The 24,808-nt window shown below is 40.5% G+C and overlaps 1 protein-coding gene across 2 annotated transcripts in view; it reads right to left on the bottom strand.

The window, feature by feature from the left end:
* ARHGAP15 (Rho GTPase activating protein 15) overlaps window positions 1-24,305 on the bottom strand; it is a 320,750-nt gene extending 296,445 nt beyond the window's left edge. The window contains exons 1-3 of one of the 2 annotated variants that reach the window (XM_064435287.1): window positions 24,226-24,305; window positions 23,712-23,772; window positions 7,050-7,229 (exon numbers count right to left, since the gene is read on the bottom strand). In XM_064435287.1, coding sequence (XP_064291357.1) covers window positions 7,050-7,229; window positions 23,712-23,735 — 204 coding nt within the window. In that variant the 5' untranslated portion in view covers window positions 23,736-23,772; window positions 24,226-24,305. Of the gene's footprint in view, window positions 1-7,049; window positions 7,230-23,711; window positions 24,040-24,225 lie in introns of those variants that run through there. The other variant, XM_064435286.1, reaches the window with a different exon arrangement.
* Window positions 24,306-24,808: the final 503 nt, after the last annotated feature.

Genomic DNA, 24,808 nt, shown 5'->3' with positions numbered 1-24,808 from the left:
CAGAGAAATGACAAGGTAACGTGATTTGGGGTCAGCTGTATTACAGGAACCGTTACATAAACGGAGAAAGTGGAAATCAATCCCGGCTGACAGTGTCTTCGGGATAATCAGCGCTCACTCCATGCCGCTGTCAGCTCTCCTGCATCAAACACCATGTTACTTCTGTCACATCTCCTTAACAAAACCAGAGTCTCACTTTTGGCAAAGTAAATAAATATTTCACTTGGGCTTGCATTTAATTCATTGTTTGGAGAACTTTAACACTTTGGACTTGCAAAGAGTCCCCATTTGGAGGAGAAAAGACAGCTTACCCTGTCAGGTCCATTATTGCTTGCAAAGGGCACTGGCAAAGATACAGTGGACTCTTATGAAACACCCCATTCCTCATATTTTGTGCTTGATTTCTTTAAGCAGACGATTGTCCTCCAAATCTCCGTCACCGAGCGGACCTCGGCTTCCCAAAGTGCTTCACCTAACCCACGGTCACCCCGGCCCCAGCCCCATCACAGCTCTTCCCCCTAACGTTCTAGGACACCTTCCCTCAATTTGTCTGATTATTATTGCTTTATCTGAACCATTTCCTCCCCTAAGCAGACATCTTCCCTAACGCAGAATTATGAACATATCATTTCACAAGATGCGCCGCGTTAGCCGCGTCTCGGTGACAGCACATGGTGCGTCGGTTTAGGGGGAGAGCAGCGATTCCATCCCACCCACCTTGTGCTCCCATGGAACTGCCAAGCCCGCCGAGCTCCGCCGAGGAACAATTTGCCATAATATTAGTTGTCAGTAAATTCAAAGACGGAGCTCCTAAAGCTATAAAATGGATTAGAAGCAATTTAAAAAAGAATTAACAAACTAGAGTAAGAGTATACTGTCAACAAACAAATGCTTCATCATAGCACTGTAATTTGGAATTTTAATTACCCCTCTGCTTCTGTAACAAAACAATGTCTGAACTGGCAGCCATTTGAATCTCTCACAGGTCATTGAGCATTCTAGTTAATTACTCTATGAATAGCCTGTTTTTCTCCCCTCTGGAAACACGTTTCTAATGGCAGTCAAGGTCTGACAAATGTGTCATCTACATAATTAGCTAGGAAGCAACACAAAACATTAAACATGCTTTGTGCCGACAACTATCAAAACATTTCATTTGTTGTCAATTATTCATTACTTTGTAGGTTCTGAAGGGGTTGTTATTATGAAAATAAGTCCAGATGCTAACAAGGTTAGAGTTTTTTATTCAAATTAGTAATCAGAGGACTAACTTTAAAAAATGTGTCTTGTGTACGTTTATGGCAGCGTTCAATCAGCACTAAATTATAAACGAATTTAGCTAAGTTCAAGTGAAAATAGCCATGGCAGAGCACATACACTAATTTGTGGAGTTGCAGCTCTCTTTGAAGTTTTAGGATCTAAGCTGAAGTAGCAAACTTTCAGAACCTTTGGCAAGACTAATTTGTGCTTGGTAAATAGAGTAAAGATTTTCACAGCGTGAGATAATGTAAGATTGAAAAAAAAAAAAAGGAAAAAAAATGGAGGTTTTTGAACCTTTTTTTCTACCCTTCTGTCACACTGAGTAAAAGTCAAAATCAGCAATTCTGACCCCTATAATATCTTGTCTGAACTTCGGTTTGGCTTAACAAGGAAGCCAAACCAGTTACATTCACCACTCCCTTAATAGAGCTGAAATGAATTTATCCTTGCTTTCAAGAAGAAATAGGTGCTGGTTATTTCCTTTTTCTATGATCTCATTATGATGCTGCCTGTCAAGCAACGCAGCTGAAATTGTACAGTGAAACTGTGGGGAGGAGAAATAAATGGGGAGTTGAACAATAAAATTAACTTCTTCCTTTTTAGCCAGGATTATTTCAGCTGAAGTGCTATGATGTAAATATACAATAAAGAGTAACTTCTCACAGGGCATATTTAAGAAAATAGAAATGAAAAAAATGTTATTCACAAAAGCAAAAGGCTTGTTTTGAACCTGAAAACACAGGTTCACACAAAGTATTGGTCCTGTAAAAAGGTTGGGAGGCAAACCTGAGAAAAATCACTTACTGAAGGTCAGCTGAGCCCTAAAATAGGCTCATGCATTAATATTCCACTTTCAGCTTTTAAGTCAGAGGACTTTATGGTATGGAGAACATACATAAGCACAGAGGGGCACATCTGTGCAGGCTGAGGGCCTCTGCCCTGGAGCCAGAGCAGCTCCTCAGATAGGGAAGCAAGGGACACAGGCACTGAAATGGGTGAAAAACTGGAGCCAAGGGCCGAAGGAGACAGTCTGTGAGCACCACACTCAGCAGAGAGTACATCTACATTTTCACAGCACAAAACCAGTCTGAATACAGTAGGGGCACATATGACACACTTCATTTCTCGTTTTCCTGCCCTGGAAAGGATAATGACTAATGTTGCTAAACAGACTTGTTTTATTTTAGCAATATTCGTGCTCAAGAAGTGAAACTGGACTGTGTTTGTGGACCCACAGCTTTCACACCTACCCTGAAATACTTGGAGCAAATAAGGTGTAAGTTTGCATTTATTAACAATTTCCATCCTTGTCATGGGAAACTCATATATTTTTCAGTATCTGTCCCAGTGCTATTACAAGATTTGTGTACACCTTGAAGGGAAAACAGCATTTTTCTTTTATAGAGACAAACGTGGCTGCATCTATAACAGACCAGTGTATGATGACAAATTTTGCAGAGAATAAAGCCTGGGCAGTCACTATTAGATCACAGTAAAGAGAATATTCAAATCTGCATCAGGAGAAGGTTTTCTGCTTTTAGAAATATTTTGTCAAGATTTGCTATTTCCTCCAAGAAAAAAAGTAAACTTGGGGAAGAAAAAAAAGAGCTATCCTCAAAAACTTTCCCTAAATAAACTACACTATAAAAGAAGCTCTGATGATCTCGCAGAGATTGAAATAATCCCTTTTTGAGCTAAAACTACCCATAGCAATGAAACTGAAAATACTCTAAAAGAGGGCTGGAGACTGTCTTGTAATTAACATTAAACAGATAACATATTTACGAGGAAGTCAAAATATTTTGGAAGCCGATAATCCTGTAAGCCTTAACGTGGTATAAAAACAACAAATAAATGCAAAGTGTTACTGTTACACATGCCTGCCTGATCAATGGTTTTCACATATTGATCTATAAATGGAGTTGACAGTCTGTGTTGGCTGCACATTTTCCAAGCAGCTCTATTTTTGTACAAAACCAATACGGGCAATTACCTTTGTTTGAGATGCCAAGTCTTATCAATTCAATGTGATTTAGTGTCATTTTAATTAAATATCAGGATCTACTTCAGGACAATCTATACAAACAAAGCCTCAAACTTGACTATAAGCTTGATTTGAAGTAAACATGTACAAGCCCTGCAATTTCAAAATATGGCTCAAAAACTCTGCTAAACAGAAGGTTTATATTTTTAGCAAATTTATTTCTGTCTTTTTGGCTAGCCATAACTTTGGCAAGTGTTCTATGATCACAGGAGTAAGAAACAAAAGAAGATTGCTTCCCATTTCTCTGATAATGTATTAGGGAGATAAATAAACCTACCAGTTTGTTTAACCTAATCAGAGAAAGCTCTAATACATTAACATTTTGGAATGTCTAAATAGGTTCTAATTCTTAATATAGACACTGATAAAAGAGACATTTCATTGTTTGAAGTTGTTCTGAATGAAGCAAAATGCACTTCCCGGGGTTTAACAGATGAAAATAGCAAATATTCATTTACATTGCTAGTTCAGACAATACCATTAAGCACAGAAAGAGCCCTCACTTGCCACAGCCTGTGTCCAGCTTCATGATTTGTGCTCTTTAGACTCTACATTAATATCAATTTCAACCTTTGTACAAAGCTCAGGCATTTCCATTGAAATAAATAACATAAACCCCAATAATCTCTTGCTTGTTTAGTTCCTGTCTCCCACATTTGCATCTACACCACTATAAAATTCACACGTGCATATGGCCCTGCTGATGTATGATGCACATCCTTCCCTGTCACCCTACGGAAAATAATCTGTTCACCTTCAAAAGTATAGCCCCAGGTGTGTTCAAAACCACCACAGCACATGCCTCAGACTGCAGCAAATCCCTCAGAGAAAATTAGGCATTTTTCTCCTCCATAAATCACCACTCATCTTTCTACCTTTGTGCCTGGTTTATGGCCTTTATTGTCCAGAGTGGGCATTTCTTCTTTCCAAATAAGTTCTAGAAATCTATATTTCTATTGATTGTTCAAAATGTGCCAAAGGCTGATTGCCTTAATCCACTAAAGTCAGTAGGTTTTGCATAAGTTGAGTAAAAAGGATTTGACCCATTTATTAATAGAACAGAGTGTATTGCGCACACCAAACATGGACAGCAAAAGGGTGGTATGGAATCCTTTATTCAGCTGCTTCTAGTTTTTTCAAAAGAAAAATCTCTCCAATAACAGGACAAAAAATAGTCAATGTGAAATAGAAAATAAACATAATCAATGGATGCCTCATGGATTATATCCATCATCTAAACAGAGGCAGACCGTGAAAACAGAAAATTTCCAAGTAGAAAGATGAGGATAAATCCTATTTCTCTTCAAGCACAAAATAATTAGCTTTGATTAATAATCTGGTAATATGTGTCTTTTAGCAGAGATCTGTGTGCCTCTAAATGCAGAAGTGAAGACTGTGTAGAAAAGTGCAATGGGAGGAGAGCCTTGATTTTTAAAACAACATTAATAAATTTATATATATATACACATATATGCCTGTGTCAGCTGGACCCTTCTTTTTCAAGACACTTGGAAGGATAGGAGCTACTCCCCTGCGTTACTTTCCCCCAAATCCTTCCCAAGTCACATGCCCAGATATGTCAGCACACGGCTGATACACACAATTGGTATTTCACTGTTCCTTTAGCTCGCTGCGTTTAAAGCCCACAGTTGAAAGCATTTGGATCCTTAGGAATTTTGCTTTTACTTTGGGCGTTAGCAAACAACTTTAAGAGGCTTATTTAAGTAAATACGCCCAAACACTTTCAGCCTGTCAATATCTAGTCAGAAAATTCTGCATGGCAAAAAGAGATGAAAAGAATTGAAACAGAAAGGAAATTAGTAGCATGGCAAGCTTTCAATCTATTATGTCGGAGCCAAGTTTGGTTGGTAAAATGACATATACTCGGTAAAATTCCGCTTTTATGTAATTAGCTACTAAACAAATGCAACACAAAGCAACTTTCCAGCTCCCAGCCAGTGAACATATATGGCACCTGGTGTGGTTGTTGGGATACAGCAGTGAATATTTATGTCTAATTTAACTTTTTAGAGCCCTTGCTCTGTAACCGTCCAGCATACTATCCCCCAAACTAAAGTTATGTAACAAGGTAATATCAACAATGAGAAACTGCATGATAAAATCCTGCCCAAAAGTGAAAAATGCTAATTTTGTCTCATTTAGCAGCTGGATACAGAAATGCTCATTAGTTTTAAGAGGGTTAATCCTTTTAACTTTTGCATATTGATATGCCAATTATGCCTAATTGTACAAGAGGCATCAGTCAAGGTAATAGTGCATAAACACATGAAAGTTATTAAGTACATCCCAACATGTAATAAAGTAGGTGTTAATTGGTAGCTGAGTTCTGCAGGCTATTGAGGTGGATAATTCATTGAGAGATGGATCACTTGTAATTTCTCTACATAATTCCTTTTGCAGTCTCATGCTGTGATGTTTTCATGCTTGTCAAAAACAACTGCAGCCTAGTGCCTTTTGTTAAACACAGCCAATAAAATGTTAGGCACCATTAAATATACTTAACTTTTAAACTTTTTCAAAGGTACAGTTCTTCCTGGTATTACATTACAGTATTCCCAGTGAATTATTGTAAGCAGTGTTCCAAGTTTTTGGTGGAGGAACATTGCAAGTCAGATAAAAGGAGGGAACATATGCAGTGTGTCTGGGGCAAAGAATATAATTTAAATAAATGGTAAATGAGTATCTTATCAGCTGTTAAGATCCAACCAGATTTTTCACTTTAGAAATATAAGGAGAAATGAGTTAAGTTACACCTGAAAAATTAATCCCTAGAGTAACATACTTCTAAATAAGTCTAAATTTTGGGGTTTAATTTTGAGTTAAATGGAAATACTGAAGGTCTTGTGGCTTTCCTCCATTTAATAACTTTGTCAAAAAGCTGAATATTTCATAGGAATCCATTACATCAACAGCAAAAAAAATAATGGTTGGCATGGTTGTGAGAAGTGGCTGAGAGCTGGGACTCTGTCCCCAGCTAACAGAGTTTTCCCCCTCATTTGCATTCTCTGAGAACAAAATGGATCTGGAGTCCAAAAAAGTGGCTAACATTGCATAAATAATTTTGTAACATCATATGGCCTCAGCTGCAAGTTGCCACCATTATGGAAGAAAATTAACCAGGGGAGACTCATACCAATCAGTTTGTTTAGTAGCTCACAAGGAGTACAGGGGCAGGGATGCAACTGGCAATAGAGTTCATCGCTAACTATTTAATTTAAAAAAAATTCTAATGGATAAAAAGACGACTCAACTCCTTTGACTGTTTACTATTGAAATAACAGCATACGTTCAGTGTCTGATTTTTGTACAATTCATTCAGTCTTACAGCAAGACTTTTCTTTTTGTTACAAAGTTATTTGCAGAGTTTGAAATTTCCATTTCTTTTCTTCTGTCTGCTTTTGAAGTTTGCCTTTTGAGAAACTGTGATATGTATCTGAAAGTGCCATTCTCTACTTACTTAAGCCTTACTTAAGTGCTGTTACAACTGAGAGTTGAAATGCTGAGTAGATGTTATGATCAAGGCCACCAAAGCCAAATTCTGTATTTTGTGAAGGAAAATTGTTATTCCAATGCCTAGAGATACTCCTAAAAATGTATTAGTGACTTTAAATCCCTCCTTTCAAAGGATGAGAGTGGAACCAGTGTCTTAACAACCATAAATAAAACTGTAGATTTTCTTTAAAAAATTGAAAAACTCAGAAAATATTAGGAGTGTTTTACTTACGGGCTCGGCGACTTTCACATTCTCAGAGAGAATCATAGATTTGCTTTGGCTCAGCCTGTCGTGGTGACTGTTGGAATTTTTGATCCTCATTTGAACAGCCCCAGTGCTATGGTGGGAAGGATTAGGCTTTTCAGAGGCTGTATCAGAAGTTGAAGACCTTTCCATGGTTGCTGGGTTGACCTGAAGAATGTGAAATAAGAGCATTAATCTAGGGACTCCTCATACAAAAACGTATCAGTGCCAGGTCTGTGTCATACCAGTCAGGAGAAGAAGCTGAGTTGTCTTGCTGGCAAGATCTTGATCATCTTTGAACACCAGGATAACTATCAGCTGTGTCAGCCTGCAGTTTTATTATTGTCCTTATCACCCTCCCATCCAAACTGCCTTGGAAGAGTTAGTTTATGTAAAAGATTATCCTTATCTCAAAAGCCATTCTCCTCCATGGTGTAATCTCCCTGCAAGCCTCTGCCACGTCCAGCTGGCAGCCACTCCACTTTGTCTTTGGCCCTGCTCACACGACACATTTTAAATCTTGCAAAGGGAAAGGACACGCTGTGAAGCCAATTAACATATCTTACCTCCACAGTCCCACACGGGCCAGCTACAAGTGCATCTCAGGGCCATGCTGCAACCCTGCTAGTGTCCCAGAGCCAAACCTGGAGCTGATAAAATAGCCCTTAATTTTCACAATCCACCAGCAGCATGGATGAGATTTTTGTTTCTCTGTCCATTTTTAAAATCTGAAATTGAGAAATAGCTGAGCTCTCAAGCCCTTGGATGGGGAGTGGACCTAGAGGGATCACAGTGCTGCTGTTCAAACTCCCATTTTAGTGTTAGAACAACTCAACTAACTCCCTTCTAGCTATTCAATACATTTTTTGTAGGCAAAAGTTGCTTTATATTTCCTGTAGAAAACAGCAAGACAGTGATGTACAACACTTGCTCTGTTTTCCTCCCCCCTCGCTCACCCTCGTACTACTACATGTAGCTCGTGGGTGCAGCAATCTACTGAGAGTCACAAAAAAACTGGCTCTTTATATTGCTGTGTAACCACATGAGAAAATGTGTAAGGAAGAAATACTATACAAGCTGAAAAAGCTGGTTTCCCAACTATGGAGCCAGGGAAATGGAAATCCATTTAAGTGCAGTTATAGTATAAACTGTTGAAGAATCAGCGTTTTCCAAATGGGTTGGAGAGCATGGCTATTTCTAGCAACATCCTGGCAACTTCTGAAGATTAAATTCCTTGATTTCAAGAAAGCCCATTACTATGAAGACGTCAGAGCAGAGAACACAACATCCTGGTGTGAGGGTGGGAAAGGGAGATGGGGAGCTCTGCTGCACATCTCTGGGCAGGACCTCAGCCTGGGCAGGTGGGAGGACACAGCTCCCACAGCTTCAGCCTCTCAGCACTGATAAAACCATCCTTCACAGGAAAATGCCCTAAATGTAGAGGATGATAACAACAGGTCGTGCAGCCAGAATGGCTGAGGGTGGAAGAGACCTTAGTAGGTCATGTGGTCCAACCTGTTCAAGCAAGAACACCTAGAAGTGGTTGGCCCATGTCCAGAAGGCTTTTCATAGAACCACAGATTTTTTGGGGGATTGGATCAGATCAAAGATCACACATTTCCAGCTCCCCTGGCGTGGGCTGGGATCTTCAGGGGAATTTATATGCATTCATGATAGCACTCTTGATAAAAGAAAGGAAGTGCTTTAATATTAGCCCATTACTCACTCAACATGATGTGCCATGATAGAAACACTGAACTTAATCCAAAAGAATCCACACCAAAAACAAAGCTTGTGCCCATTGGCTGTTTCCTGCATTGACTCAGTTACTCAAGGATCCCCACAGAAGTTGAATCTCAGGTTATAGAAATTAGATTAAAACTGTTTCATGTTACTTAGGACATGCCTGCCTATGACTGCTGCAAAGCTGGTGTATTGTACTTGAGAAAACTCTTTTCATGGATCTTTGGTGGGCAGCACTGTGTGTTCTGCCTCCCCAAGACACTTCTCACCACCCTTCAGAGCAGTCAGCACCCAAATCCATGTCACAGGGATACTTTGCCATTTTGGCAGGAAGGACTGCAGCAGCTCCAAGAAGGAAATTATTTTTTTTCCTCCTCCTAAACTTGGAGAGTCAAACCATTTTGTATTTCATGTTGGTATCAAATCAAAATTGCTTCTCAACAGATTTTCAGTAGGCTCCAGGCTGGAGAGCGGATCAGACTCGAGAGACGAGAGCAGCGCTGGCTCTGTCACGGATCCAATGTTTGGCTGGAGCACATTGCTCAGATTTTCTTCTGAAATCTCCCACCTATAAAGCTCTGACATATCCCTTCTCGGGAGCATTATGAGTTTTAATTAGGTAGTCTCTGTCTGGTGTCGTCAGTACACGACGTGCCATAAAAAAGTTTAATAGTGTGACAAAGTCATGCCCTGGATCACAAGTAGGGACACAGTCAGTAAAAGGCAGGGCTGTGAAGACTTCTGAAACTCATGATTCTAATCTCATTGAACCTTGGTTAATTTTCCTGAAAATTTGAACTAATTTGCATACCTCAGAGTATTACAAGGAGTCTTTCCAAGATACTAAAATTACAGGAACTACTATAAAAGAAAACAAAAACAAGACCCAGAATGGAGCATTTCCACCATTAGATTTGTCTTAGTGTAAAACACAGCGAGATCCTGCAGAATATGAAGGAGGTCTGGCATAATATGGAAGAAAGTTACAAAAATTGTGCCCTTAGGATTTTCAGGTAGGAATCCTTTGCTGTCCAAGCTCCAGGCAGGCTCCTGACAGCGTTACCAGCCCTACGTGCCAGTAGATGGCACCCTGAATATGAGCTCCACAAATGCAACAGCATGTCATTTGCATTTGCAAGGAGGGTTTGGTAATCCTCGTAATCTGCCCTGCCCCTATTGTTTGTTTGCTTTTTTTGTTCTTTTTTTGAGGGTTTTTTTGGTGGGTTTTTTTGGTTTTTTTTTTTTTTTTTTTTATAACAGAGGGGAAGACCATCAGGAAACAGATAAAATATTGTCAGAAAATATAAAAAGGAACCTATCTTCTGCATTTATGAGTTGGTGCTTCCAAATTGTTATTAGAAGCGTCAGGGCCAAGTTTGGGCCCATTTTGCAGGGGAATTTGTTTTGCTTCCTTTGGAAGGCAGAGCTGCCAAGCCCCATGCAACTGCTTGTGTGGCACTCCATGTCCATTATATAATTATCTAATTTGCCTTTTGGCAAATAGTTAGCATCTGGATATAAATTTCAGTTTTGAAACCTCCCACGGTTGATTTGCTAGAGGAAGGCATTAAACCAAGACAGAATTTCTCCTCCTCTCTACCTTGTTGTTTAGAGTGCTCCTGCAGTAAAGGGGCAGGACAACTTTGAGACATTAACGTAAGAGAAGGGAAGCAAGGATACACACTCAAAATTCCTCTTGGAAATACGTGGTTTGGTGCACTGTGGAACAGAAGGGGCAGGCTGGAAAAGGGTGAGGAATAGAGGGGCAAGAAGAATCCTTGACATGAGGACAGATGGATGATGCAGGGAGAGAAAACTGATTCATAGAGTGGGGGAAAGAGGTTGCAGTAGGAATGAGAAAGGAGAAATTTAATTTCTGGAGAGTTGGTGAATCACTTACTTATGGGGTAAGAAACACCACCAAGCTGAAGGAACAAAATCACATTTTTGGCTGCAGCAGCAAAACCAATTCAGTCCTACACAACCAGTCAGTTTCGGAGGTACTTCAGGAGGTCAAAAGCCTTCTTGGAAGGAAGAACTGGTTCATCCTTTAATAAAATTTGCAGCCTCAGTGGGCCAACTCTCGCAATGACTTTTCCCACAGATGGGTCCATGTGTTTGGAATGCTCCAGGAGGATGTAAGTCTGCTCCAGCAAGTAGCATAGCAACCTCATAGTGCAGCAGATTGAGTTAAGCCAGAGCTCAGGCACCAGCTACAGGGGAGAGCTGGCTGATAAACATTCAAGTGGCATTTGACAGTTCCTAAAGAGTTTAAAACTCCAATTTCTAAATGTACAGCTGACTTTCAAACACATGGTGTGGAAATGATGAGGGTTGTAGAGGTGAAAAACAGAAAGGTTATTGAGGATACAAATCCATAGACAGTAAAGCCATCCCACTTCTGAGAATCCAGCCCAGGTTTAGAGAATTGAACAGCAAATGGTGAGGATCAGATCTCCTCCTTCCCCACAAAGTAGTGGGAATAACCAAAACTATTCACAAGAAGATTTTCTGTAATGTTTCATTTAAAAGTAGAGCTTTCACAGAATCATTATGTTTGATAGTGAAAATATGTCAATTTTTTTTTTCATGGGGAAAAAATATTTTTTCTTTTGAAAAGAGAAAGGAGATGACAAAATAAACAAAACGAAACCAAACCCTTCTGTTGCTATTTAGAGTTTCTATCAAAAAACCAAAAAAAAATTTTTAGGTTTTTGAAAAAATTAAGATAGTGAATTGCTCTTATCCCTACCACACTTGCATGTCTTGTAGTTGAACTGTGGTTTCTGTCTCAGAATGACAGTCTGTAAGTACTGCCCTCCTACAGCATGCCATGGACCTAGAATGAGTTTCATATTGAATTTATCAGCATTTTAATCCATTTTATACATGCTGCTTTGTCAAAAAAATGAACCCGTAATGAGTGGACTGACTTGTATTAGCCAAGAACTTTATTTCCTGAGTTTTACTGCAGTACTGGTAAAGTCAGTATGTAGATTTTCTACAAAGCAGAGAATTAATTCTTCAAAAAACAAGAAGATAGCAGTATTTCCAAATTTTGGCCTGAGCTATGCCTACATTTCCTTCAGCTACGTGCAGTAGAAGACAGAATGGAAATGACAATTAATCAGCCTCTTGTACCAGAGCAGCTGTGGCTGCCCCATCCCTGAAAATGTCCAAGGCCAGGCTGGATGGGGCTTGGAGCAACCTGGGATAGTGGAAGTGTCCCTGCCCATGGCTGGGGGTTGGAACAAGATGGTCTTTAAAAAGTCCCTTCCAACACACATCATTCTAGGTTTCTATAATTAAACAGTTGTAACATGCACTTTTCTCAAAAAAAGGGGAAAAAAGGCTAATTAATAGAACTCAAATTTGTTATTCAGGATTATGACTTTAAAATAATATATTTTTCAGTATTTCTAAATAAGCTTTTAATTATCCCATGTTTTCTCCTTATGACTTGCACCACTGTCAAATCAGAAGCATAATGAGCATGAAAGTTCTCGACACAGCAGAGTGCAAACACTGCAAAACTGAAGTGCATCTTGTTGCATTGACTAATTTAAGTACTTTGCTCAAGAACACACAGTACTTGAAGAGCATGGACAAAACCTAATGCAAAATATCACAGAAGAATAAAAATGAGCACTAGGTTCAGCATCACAGCAGACCTGTGAGCCTGCAAAACCACAAAAATGGAAGCAGAAGTTGCAGTTAACAACGGAAAAAAACAAGAGAATGCCAGACACGTGGTGAGTTGGAGCACTCTTGTTAAGGAGAACGTGTCTGTGAAAGTGCTTATCACCAAAATCAACACACCTATATAAATAGTGCTGCTGTTAGGTTTTGCCCTTGGCCTGTGCCATGCTGATATCTCTGCAGAGGCACAGCTCAGGGCAGCGAGTGCTTGAACACACACAACGATGGAAAATAAAGGTGCACAAATGAAAAAAACTACATGTAAAGAGAGAGGATAGCTAGTAAATTGCTCCATAGTTTTGGGGTTTTTTTCTGGGTTTTTTTGTTGTTTTTTTTTTTAATAATTCCTATCTGCACTTTGCTGTGTCTATTTTATTTCAGCCCCCTGTGGCCAGGGCAGGGACACCCACAGGAAAGGCTGCTGAGGGATACACTGTCCTGGGCTGGTGCCCAGGGGTGTCCTGAAGCCAGTTATCTGAGTACTGGAAAACAGAGAAATCCATTGGACTGATAATACAAAGCAGATATAACCTTCCTATGCCTTTTCGTTTGAAAAAAAAAAAAGAATTAAAAAAAGATCAGGTATTCAGGAAGCAGAATTAATTTCAACCCTCACTCCTTTAATCAAAGCAGGAGATCAGTTATGACAGAACATCAGCACTGCTCTTTACCCCACTTTTGTCTCTTTATATCAGATAGACAATAAACCAGAATTTAGTGACAGGTTCAGCCTGCTGTAAAGTGTTAAATGTCCTAAACTCAGCAGCTCAGTTTCCCTTATCACCCAAAATCGCAATCTCATCTCTAACTTGATGCACCCTACAAAAACCATGTTCATCAGCATTAATCATCACACTCTCTTTTAATTTTTTACCCTGTTGCAGCCATATCAGAGTTTTGCTGGTGTCTCAGAACAGAAAACACACAGAGCAAGGATCATGGAGGTCCTCTAAAAGCTGCCTTTGTAATTTCTCTTTTCTGGTCCAGTACTTGTGGACTTTCTGCAAATAAAAGCAGAAATGGCCCACTCCAATTTATATGTACAGTCACCCAACTCTCTGCTGTGGTCAAAGAGAAGAGCAAATCATCTTTTATGCTTTGTCTGGAGCCATATCTCACTGTCCAGCATTTCTCTGTCACCATGTGTGGCTTAAGCTGCCTGAACCATTATTCACATTTTTTTATGCTTTGAGGTATATCATTCAGTCTCTATGAAGGATGCACCTAAAGGCAAATTTCTCAACACAGCTTGACCCAAATCATAGAATCATAGAATAATTGAGCTTGGAAAATGCCTCAAACATCATCCACTGACAGGTCCATCACTAAACCCTGTCCTGAAGCATCACATCTCCATGTTTTTGAACACTTCTGGGCACTGTGATTCCACCACTTTCCTAGGCAGCCTGTTCCAATGCTTGATCACCCTTTCAAGCGAAGGAACTTCCCCTAAAATCCAATATAAACCTCCCCAACACAACTTTCAGCTATTTCCTCTTGTCCTATCAGTTAGAAGACCATCTAAGTAGTTACTCAATAGTAGTCACTCAGAGTAAAGCATTAAACAAGTCTCTAGGCTGAAAAACCTATTATCTGTGGGATTTTAACCTGATCCTTGGTGTGATGACAATTTCAACCTCTCTGATTTATTCTTTTATATTAAAAGAGAGCTATATTTTACAACTCTCGTTTAGCAGCTACATCATTCTCACCACAGAAATCTCATGCACCAACCTAATATCCAGTAGGAACAAAATGTCTTTTCACATAATTCCTTTCTGGCTTGTGCAATACAGAAAAGGGGGTTCCAGGCAGGTCTTACAGGCCTGATTGTGATTTTGAGTTCCCAGTGAACCAGCTGAGGCTGATGGAATTACAGCTGAGCAACAGCAACATTAAGAACCCCTGAGGAGGAGAGACAAAACATTCATTGCATTATGGATCAGGCAAGGAAATGCACTTTGTAACAAGAGGGAAGGGCACAGACTTGCCCCACTGTACAGAAGCAATGGTTTTGTTTAATTTTGGGTCTAAGAACATACTTAAAGTTTGGTTTTTTGATGACTCAGTTCCTAAGAATTAAAGTATTGGAGCATGGTGCTTCATTTCTCTTTCCTGAGGGTTTTCCACACAAATTAGGGATATGTTATTCTCTAATTACAGCAGGTCAGACCCACATAAATACAGTCTGCACCCCACAATACCTTAAAGACTTGTATAATTGCTGCTTCAATGATTTCCTGTGTGTTGACAGATGGGCCAAAACTATGAGTGGCTTATTGATGTGAAGATTGACTGCAGCCTTTTTCTATTTTTTCAACAAGTAATAGCACACTACAAAATAATTTTTCAAAAAGGATAAAATATAATAACAAAAGGCTTATATCAAGTCGCAGTTTCTAGCAAGTGGCAGAAAAATGTCTTATCCAAATATATTCAATGGAAATATTATTAATCTTTACAAATTTTTTGCTTGATTTTTCTCCAGGATTGGATGGAGAGAAACATGAAGAAAGAAAATGTATGTGCCTTTTCTGGACTGACAATGGTTCTCAATGAAGGGCCTAAAGACCTTCTTTGTGTTATTCTGAAATTTCATAGATGATAACCCCAGAGTCTGTTCCCTTCTATACATAGATAAACCCTTAAAAAGAGCAGGACAGATGACAAAGGAAAACAGGGAAAGTCTGCTTGGTCTCTACAGGACAGAGACCTGCTCCCTCTGGAAATGCTTTCCTGTCTGGCTGGAAATGTTCTGAGAATTAAAAAGAGAGAAGAATGGGAGAGTTACTCTTCCAAAGTTGTGTGGATACAATGACAAACCCTTCACATCCACATATTATGACTCCAGATCCAACTCTAATCCTGTATTGCTCCATGACCTGATGTCTGCAGGTCTTCCCTGCACAAATAAAACTTTCTTGGAAATATCACTGGGATATTATTGAGAACAACAAAACCACATTTAATAGGGTAAAGCAAAGTCATCAAGTGACTTTATGGTCATGCCTCCTCTTAGCACCACTTAGTTTCCTAATTATGTTACATAGGAAACTCTCAGCAAAGGTAGCAGTTGTTTCAAAAGTTCTTCTGTCCCAATTTATCATATGGGATAGCATAATGGAGTCTATTTTCACCATTCCCATGTCAATTCACTAGCTCAGCTTCCAGTGGAACTTGAAGCTAAAAGTATCCTTTGTGTACAGTTTGGCCTGCATATGTTCTGGGAACAGTTGTCCATAGTAGAAATTCAGTTGAATATGTAAAAGAACATGCCTGAGGAAAAAAAAAAAAAGAAAAAAAAAAAAAAGCTGCTTCTAGGTCTTCCTGCTGGCAACACCTTTCATTTCTTTCTGGATTGCTTCTGATCCACGACACCTGCCTCTATTTTCTGTGCTGTGCAAGCTAGACTACAATCCTTCTTTTGGAGAATACTGGTTCCACAGATGCAGTACTAAAAACCAATCTGAGTGTCATCCCATGCACAGCACTTCCAATGCTTCCTATGGCCCTGAACAGCAGGGCTAGAATGGTTTGGACATTAGACCAATGGCATTAAGTAATTTACAGCAGCATAAAATTCAGTAACAATTTATAATTCATGCATTTAATCAGTTTAATACTAAATATGACCTAATAAGTGCGAGAGGAGAATGCTTCTTTATTCCTGACCTGTCCTATTCATAAGGAGGAAAAAATTTTCTTCTACCTCCATCCTTTACTCTAAAGTTTTATTTGCTGCAGATAAATACAGAGTAGAGCCATGGCTTTGCAAACACCTCAAGACTGACCAGTCTAAACTCATTTCACACCTGCACCTGATGCTTGTTTCATGGTAACTTTTTAGTTTAAAGCTGTCTAATTCTGAATTTAAAAAAAAAAAAAAAATCAATGTTTTCTCTAGGAAGATCACATAAGAATCACAAATTTTCCCCGGTGCTTGAAAGAAATCTGTTCCTATAGCCTAAATGTTCAGAAAAGTGTTGTTACTTTTAATGTTGCCAGATCTGGAGTGATGAGATACTATGGGAAAGGTTATTCTTGCAGTATTTACAGATACAAGCAGAAGCAGAAGTGACAGAAATTTCAAAGTAAGGCTGCTTGAAATACTTCCAGCTCAATTTTGCAGAACTTCTCCTCACAGAGATTTGGATATTCATCCAAGCTTTCCATGCTTACCTGAACTAGACATGTGGTGATGGTAATTTTGGAACAGCCCAAACTCTCTGGAGAAGTAGAAGAGTTTGTACCACAAGACAAACTGATGTATTAGAAAAATATTTTTTAAACACCTGAAAGCTTGCTGCAAATAGCCAAAGAAACAAACTTGCTGTAAGTTCTAAACTTCAGAGCTTTGCCACCAGAAATTTTGGGCTTAATTTGACAGGGGCAGGACTGTCACAAGGCCTGCTTGGGTCGGGTGTGACAGCCCCTTTGTGCCCTCCCCACAGCTCCACTGGATGATTCACTGGGAGGAAGCATTTCATGTTCATCGCTGAGTAAAACTACACACAAGTTTTACCCCTCCAGCCCTCAGTTCCTGCAGCAGCACCAGAGAAAATGCCTTCTTCAGTTCTGTAATGCCTTTGGTGAAGCAGCAACAGCAGTTTTAACCTCTTAGAGTATCTGAGAGTTCCTCAGCTTAGCAGTTTCAATGCACATTTGCTATGTCTTAATGCTTTTTGCAGTTCCATATACCCATCATCCCACAGAAGACATCTGTCAAACTGAGATACTGAGATTGTTGAATACCAAAGGCTTTAAATCTTCTCAGACTTTAAAAATAAATGAAAGAATAACGTGAATTTATGATAAACTTATTTCTCTTTTTGTTTAAAACTTACAATAAATTTCTTTAAATTTTTTTTTTTTTGGCTGACCCTGCCTGCCTCAATAGTTCTACAGAGAGGAGACTTGTCCTTTACCCGGGCAGAGAGATGCCCTCCCTCCCACTCCTCCGGATGATGTTTGACTTCCTGTGCTGTGCACATGAAACAGTCCCTCCCACCCTCTCCCCATCTCCCATCAGCTATATCTGCAGCAGTTTTTGTGCTGTGTGATCCTGCAGCTGTTCCCTTGCTTCTTCTCACTGCTCCCACTTCCCATCTGAGGGAGGAAAAAAAAATCCTCCAGACACTTTTAATCTGTTCCCACACTCCATCCCCACTTTCCCCTGCAGAGCTCCTGGTGCTGCACTTCCAAGAGACGCTGCTGTGAAATGCAGCAGAGACGGCACCTACAGCTCCAGGAGAAAACTTCCGAGCTGTGGCAGGAACCAGGAGGGGAAATTCTTTGTGGTTTGCTTTCAGCAAGCCCCTCTTCTGCATTTCACGGGGCCCCCAGTTTGCTTTCTCCTGCAGCAGGAGTGTCTGCCCCAGCAGGCTGCTCCCCAGCTTATGTGGCAAGGAGGAGACAAAGGCCCTTGTTCTGGTGATAACATCTGATATCACATCGTGCAGCTGAGATGTCTGCACTGGGAAATACCAAGGGTGCTGTGCTGCCAAAAAAGTCAATTTCATAGACTCATGTAATGGTTTGGGCTGCAAAGGACATTAAAGATCATCTATTTCCAACTCCCCTGACATGATTGCTTTGATGGTGCACGTAGTTTGAGCATAGGCTCTGTCAGTTATATTTAAATATTTTGCTGCAAATGAAATTCTTTAGCGAGGGACTAGAGAACTTTATCTCACTGAGGTGGTTCAGGGTGATTCCAGGAAACCTTGTACACATTTTCTGCAGGCCAGGAGGTGACAGCCACCTGTGTCCTACCCCAGATGTGCTACACAGAGCCAAAGCAAACACCAATGGCACCAGGAACACAGCAGAGCCACCTGCAAGCACCAACACTCACAGTGAGACAGTCACAGACATTCATCTGCCCCAGCACTGTTCAAAAAATAGCAAAAATACTTAATGACTATTGCATTTTCCACTGGGTTTATGAGGTAGCATCCTCAAACCCCTTTTGGATGAAACAGCTGCTCTCAGCTCAAATGAACCTCTGCAGTCCTGTGCACCTGAGTTAAAATGTCCTTAGACTGCATCAACATTGTTCCCTAAATACCTGAATCTTGCTGCAGGGTACAACTCTGATAAGAAATATCTTCATTTAACTTCCTTCATTCTTTTATTCTATACAATTTTCGCTCCACATCTTAAGAGATTCCCTCCTTTCAGCTATCCCCACTCTAAGAAAGGTTTCACAAAACACCCAAACTTCAGAAGAAAATGAAAGCTAGAAAGGAAGTTTTCAAATTCAAACTCTGTGCAGCAATTCTGAATGTCTCAGGTGTCTGTGACTGCATCCTACTCAAGCAGGAGCTGGACTGTCCAAAGGAAATTCAAGAATAGGTTGAAGATACCACTTCCTCTAAGCTTCTGCTAAAGCTGGAGGCACTCCTTGCCTTTTCCAGGGCTCAGGATTAATCAAGGAGGAGGAACTGACATGCTTTCACTTGGGCTGTTTCTACTTTCTTTGGCACTCCAAGAGCAGATGGATTAATGGTGGATGGATTAATGCTAAATGGGTTAATTCTAAATCTAAAAATCATCACAAGAATTTGATTACTGGTTACTATACTTTGTTGGGTGTTTTTTGTTGTTTTTTCCCCCGATAAATTAACCAAGAATGCAATGTACTGCTGATAATGTTAATCTCTCTGGATCAAACCTCAGCACTACCCAGCCCAACACACAAATGTCAGCAAGTGCCAGAACCCTGGGAGATGGAAAGGCTGAGGTGACACCCTCCCAGGTGTAAAATATTGATTAATTCATAACAAAACTATTTGCTAGGAATACATTTTTGAGAGAGAAATGCATTTTTGAGGAGGCTTCTGCTGGTACTTGCTGTGGGTGACCATGGTGTGGCCGTGGGGCCCTCCTGTGATGTGTCTGGGCTTGGCTCTGAGCCCCAGCTGCAGCAGAGACACCAGAAGGCTGAGAGCCCCTGACACCAGCAGGCTGGGGGCAGACCCACCAGCCATGGAGGTGGCAGAACCCTCTCAGAGACAGAGCTCCAGGGCTTCAACTGCTTTCACAAAATATCTCTGTCATTTCCTTCCTCACCCCGAAAGGAAGAGAATTTGTAACATCCTGAGTAGCAAATAAACAAGTTCAGGTGCCAGGGCTGTGTCCTGCCCAAGAGCACTTTCGGTAACTGGTATCTGCTTCAGCAACAAATACAGAAGAGGTTTAGCTCAGGGTGTGGCAGACAAAGAAATCCAAAACAAAGAACAGGTCTAAACCACATTCACTTCTGTGTTGCCTTCCTCCTCACCTCAAATTGCAGGTGTACTGAAAACTGATGGATGCTTTGCAGAAGGAATCTTAAGTCCCTTAAGTTCATCTGCTCAAGGACTGTGACTGCTTAGTGTATCAGGTTTGGAAGAAATATTCATGAACAGCACAGTAGAAACCCACAATACCTAGCTTAACTTCAGGTGAATGGTTTAATATCTGACAATCTCCAATGGCAGGAAGAGTTATATGGATCTTAAACAACCCACCACCAACCACAGCACCATGAAACTAAGTTATTTTATTGAAGAAATGCTTCAGTAAATACCTGAGCACTCCCTGAGTTAATGCAACACACACAGTAGCTTAGCAGATAATTTGGAGAACACAAATATCTGTTTAAACCTCTGTTACCTTTCCTACTTAATTCTGAAAACATTTCTTCCTCATAAGTAAGCTGAGTGAAAATATAGACAAATTAAGAGAAAAAGATCAAATTTTTTAAGCATATATGAATTTTGGTTCCTATTTTCTGCAAACATGATTTATTTTACATGTGCCAGATGTCAACAATTCCAGTTTACCTCAATATGAACCAAGAATGCCGTGAGAAACTTCTCCAGCATGGCCTGGCTGCTTCCACTGACAGCTAGATTTGCCTCATTGTCAGTTTGCAACATCTAAACTATTTGTGCCCAGAAAATTGTTTCCTAACCTTCTTAATGAATCCAAGTGCTTTCCTTTTGATCCTGTCTCAGCCAGCATGGAAGTTTGTAACCCAGGGAGCTTCAAGTTGTGACAAAGATGATGCAAGACTCTGTGACACTCACTCTTTAGGTAAAAAATAGCTCAGCATTGAGGAAGTCCCAGTGTAAATGAGGAGCTAGCAGTGCTTGTTTTGTAGTGAGCCTCCAAAACAACCTTTTTATAGTATTTCTCAAAGCAGGGAGGACTGACAGAGGCATGCTGAGGGCGTGAAGGCACCATCCTCACACCCAGCACAGCAAGGAAACCATCTCTGTCCTTCAGGGGCAGGTGAGAGTGAAATTCAGATTCACTGGTGGAAGCAGACCCACCTTAAGAGAAGGTTTCAGAGCAGATAACACCAAAACCTCCTCACCTCGCCCAGAACCCCAAATTCTGCTGAAGTCAGCAAGGCTTTCAGCCCACCCTGACCTCAGAGGTCACGACACCAGTCTGATGGTGTCAAAAGCTGTTGGAAGCCACCACAGAATGAAAGGGGACAGTTTTGTGCAGGTTGTGTAGCCAGGTAGGGAAATCTGCTGCAGTGCTCTGAAAGGCACTAGAACTACCATGGAAAATCTGGGCCTAAATTGCATCCAATCTGCTTTCCTCAATATTTATACTACCAAAAAATGAAATCAGGAAAACCATCTGCATATAACAGGATCCATCAGCACTGATTTCTGCCTTTGTAGCACTGAGAAACAGGTTTCGTGCATCCCATATGGAACTCTTAGGAGGTGAGTGGAAGGTAGAGACTTAGGCTGCAGCTCAGGTGATGCTGTATTTTGGTTTAAAAGCGATCAGCCCAAACAGCACCAATAGAGGATTAGCACACATTCTGTACAACTGCTGTGCTTCAGGTTAAAAGTTAGGAGCACACTTAAGTACTGACAGACTTCTTCAATAACAAGAGATGGTTTTTAGCTCCACACAGGCTTTAACAGCTCATTAAATGGTTAACAGCTCATTAAATGGTTAACAACTCACACTGCTTGATCTGATACAGCACAGAGCTATCTAAGAAAAAAAAAAAAGAAAAATAAGAATCAGAATTACACATAGTGAGCATTAAAAAAAACCCATAAGCTCTGCCTATAGCCCACTGTCCTGGATGTGACTGAGTAAAACACATCCCAATACAGCAGTTACCATGGCTCACAGCTTAGTAGCAGAGACCCAAACTTCGGGCAGCACAGCCAAAGCCATTCTCACTGCAGCACTGGAGGGCACAAAGGGAAATCCATCCCACTGCATGGCATGCTGCCTCTTAAACCCTTCCTGAAGCTCATCGCTGCAAAGTAATAATTGATGGGACCAGACACAGAAAGAGAAATCAAACCACAGCTGTTGGAATTCTCCAGCACCACGTTGGAGGTTGTGGAGTTTTCACACCAGGAGGAGAATTCAAACATGCCTCTGTCACCATTTTATTTTCTGTTTCCTGTTTCACTCCAGGTAGGGAGGAACATACCCAAGGCCAGGATATAGCCCCTGGTGACAGGGACTACTAAGAGTCATGCACTCAAGCTTGGTTGGAAGAAGGAGAACCTCTTCCAAACCAGGAGGTCTTTGTGTCAAAGCAAAAAAGAAGTTTCTACAACAAATGCTGTGAAAAAACCACAATTCAATAATGGAGTATAGCAGGAGCTTTAAAATACAGAGTGCTTCTGCTGTTCACTCTCTTTGGAAAAGAAAATGAACAAATGTACATCACAGATGTAATTGCATGGAGAGGTAAACTGAACAAGACATGCTGCTTTAAAATGAATTTGCTTTGGACACAAAGAGGTAAGTTGCAGAGAAAGGGAGAAAATAAAGACATAAAACTCTGAGAATTCAAACTACTTCACCAAATCTCACAGCTCTTTGGAAAATGCATTTTAAATTACTCTAAGACTCTGCAGCAGAAACATAAAAATCACGACAAACACAGCCCAGGAAGAGAACATATTCTTTTTATACAATTTCCCTGTCTGTGCTGATTTGTGTAAGCAGGCAGGACAGCTTTTTTTTTTTTTCTCCAAGAAGTACAGAAAATATGAAATGTGATCTTCCAACATTACACTAAAATCTGTCTCCAATTAGTATGCACAATTCCAAAATGAGCTCTGAGCCACGTGTGATATCTTTCAACTCTGACCCATATTTCCAAAAAAACCCCAAGTTGCCTGTTTGGAGAAGGCAATCAGTTACAAACAGGAGCACAAGTCACAAAGTTTGCAGCAAGCTATGTGTTACTGGGATAAAAAACCTTCAGCATGAAACAAGCCTTGCTAATTCTGGCTCTCCTTTATGTGGCCCATAATCAAAGTGCTTTATTGTGTTATTTGAGCATCTTCCTGAATTACTATTTCTTTGCAAAGCTGTGCAGGCCAAAAAGTTGTTTGCCTACCAACAGCAAAGCAAAGGTGTCTTTGCTGAGGGAAAGCTTTGAGGACAGGACATACAACCCTTTTCTGGCCAGCTCTGAAGGATGAATTAGTCTGGGTTTAAACAGCCCATGCAGGAAACACACAGCCATGACATCTCCACTAAACAGCTCCACCATCAACTGCCCATAGAAAAACCCAGGATATTTTATGTAAAATATCCTTTATGCCCCATGATCTTTTCCTACCTGACAAATAATAGAGTAGTATCAAACTTCTTGATATTGAGTAGGGCAAGAAATCCCTCTATCAACATCTTCAGACTCTAGAAGTACCAAAACAACTACATACCTACCTTTAGCACTGACTTTTACAGTATCCATGGCTACTAATCACATCCCTCATGGTCACCAGCACAGGAGCCAGTTCATCAGACAGTGCTAAACTGCACTCAGGAAGGGCAAATGCTGTGAAAAATGATCTAATCTCATTTTCCAGCCACTGCCACAAACTTTTCTACATTTTTGGGGAGAGCTAGTTAGTTCCAGCTGGGGTAGGAGAAGGTATTAGTGGTTTGGGGTACTAGACAAGATCAGGTAAAGTTGCCGCTTGCAGAGAATACTCACATTTGCTAAACTGTGAGCATTTATTTAAAACATCATTTCTCATCTGTATCCTCTACACTTTTCTCATTGCTTTCAAATTCACAAAGGAGTATAGAAATAAAGTAATTGTGCAATTAAACCAACCTGATTTGAATGCCTACAAAACGCTCGTAGCTATCATTATTTTAAAATTTTTCAGCAACAGGTTTCCCAAACTGCACTGAGATGGATCAGAGGCTCCTTACCTGCAGCCTCAGGGACGTTGTCATCTCATCTCAAGCCGCCATCAACAAGCAACAGTTTTAACTATTTCAAAAGAACGGAAAAGATCAAGGTCACATGTCTAGAGACAGCACTTGAGTTAGTCCCACAGCTCATACAGAGTGAAAAAAGCAGGGAAAAAGTAAAATAAAACCACTTCCTGCAAGAGCAGAAGTGAACCATCTCACCAATGAGCAACTTGCTGCTAGAGGTTAGTGTAAAATTCTTCTGGATTGGAGAAAGAAAAAGATATTTTAAAGTATGAAAATAAAGCAAAGCAGGTTCTTTGTGAAAATTGCAGGAAACAGAGAAGGTTAGCTTTTGTAAAAGGTAAAGATGAGGTTTAAAAGGAAATGCTGAAAGGAATTACGATTCTAAGCCTTAAGACAACTTCCCTTTTCTTGCCTTCAATGAAACCCTTTGAGTACTGAAATAAATAGCTTGCAACAAATCTGCTTTGCTATTTTGAAATATAGCTTTAGTAAGCAGGACACTTACTGTACTGTTATTTAGGTTAATAAAGTAGCAAGTTCTGGACAGTCAGAGAGTTTGCTTCTAAAAAAAAAGCCTGGCAGAGGTCAGACAGGGCAAACACTTCTGTTTCTTGAACTTTCTGCTTTAAGACTTCTGCACGAAGCAGCCCTTGGAGAAGCAGGGGCACACACAGCTGCTGCCCTGCGTCACTTCCCACAGCATCCCACACCCCAATGGTCCCTCCCAGGCAGGGGGAACCCAGAGAACCACCAGATTCAGGCACAGCTCTGGGCCTCTGGAAACGCCCCTTCCTTGTAAATGTCTTCATCAGCATCTGCCACGTGGCTATTTTTTTCTTTCAGCAAGGAACAATCATATTTTTCTGGTATTTCTAGGTCATGTTGCAAACTGGAGCAGCGGGGATTCCCGTGCAGGGCAGGGTGGTGGTGCTGTGGGCACAATCACGGTGCTGCTCAGGCTGAAGAGCTCTCTGGTCATGCTTTGGTAGAGAAAGGGGTCCTTTTTTGGTTGTGTCCCAAAAAAAAAAAAAAAAACAAACACCAAACACCATACAACCTGAGAAAATCATGGCTGTCCTGATATTTAG

Source organism: Passer domesticus, chromosome 10, assembly GCF_036417665.1.
Source record: "Passer domesticus isolate bPasDom1 chromosome 10, bPasDom1.hap1, whole genome shotgun sequence".
Lineage (NCBI taxonomy): Eukaryota > Metazoa > Chordata > Aves > Passeriformes > Passeridae > Passer > Passer domesticus.
This window is presented reverse-complemented; position numbering and strand designations above follow the sequence as displayed.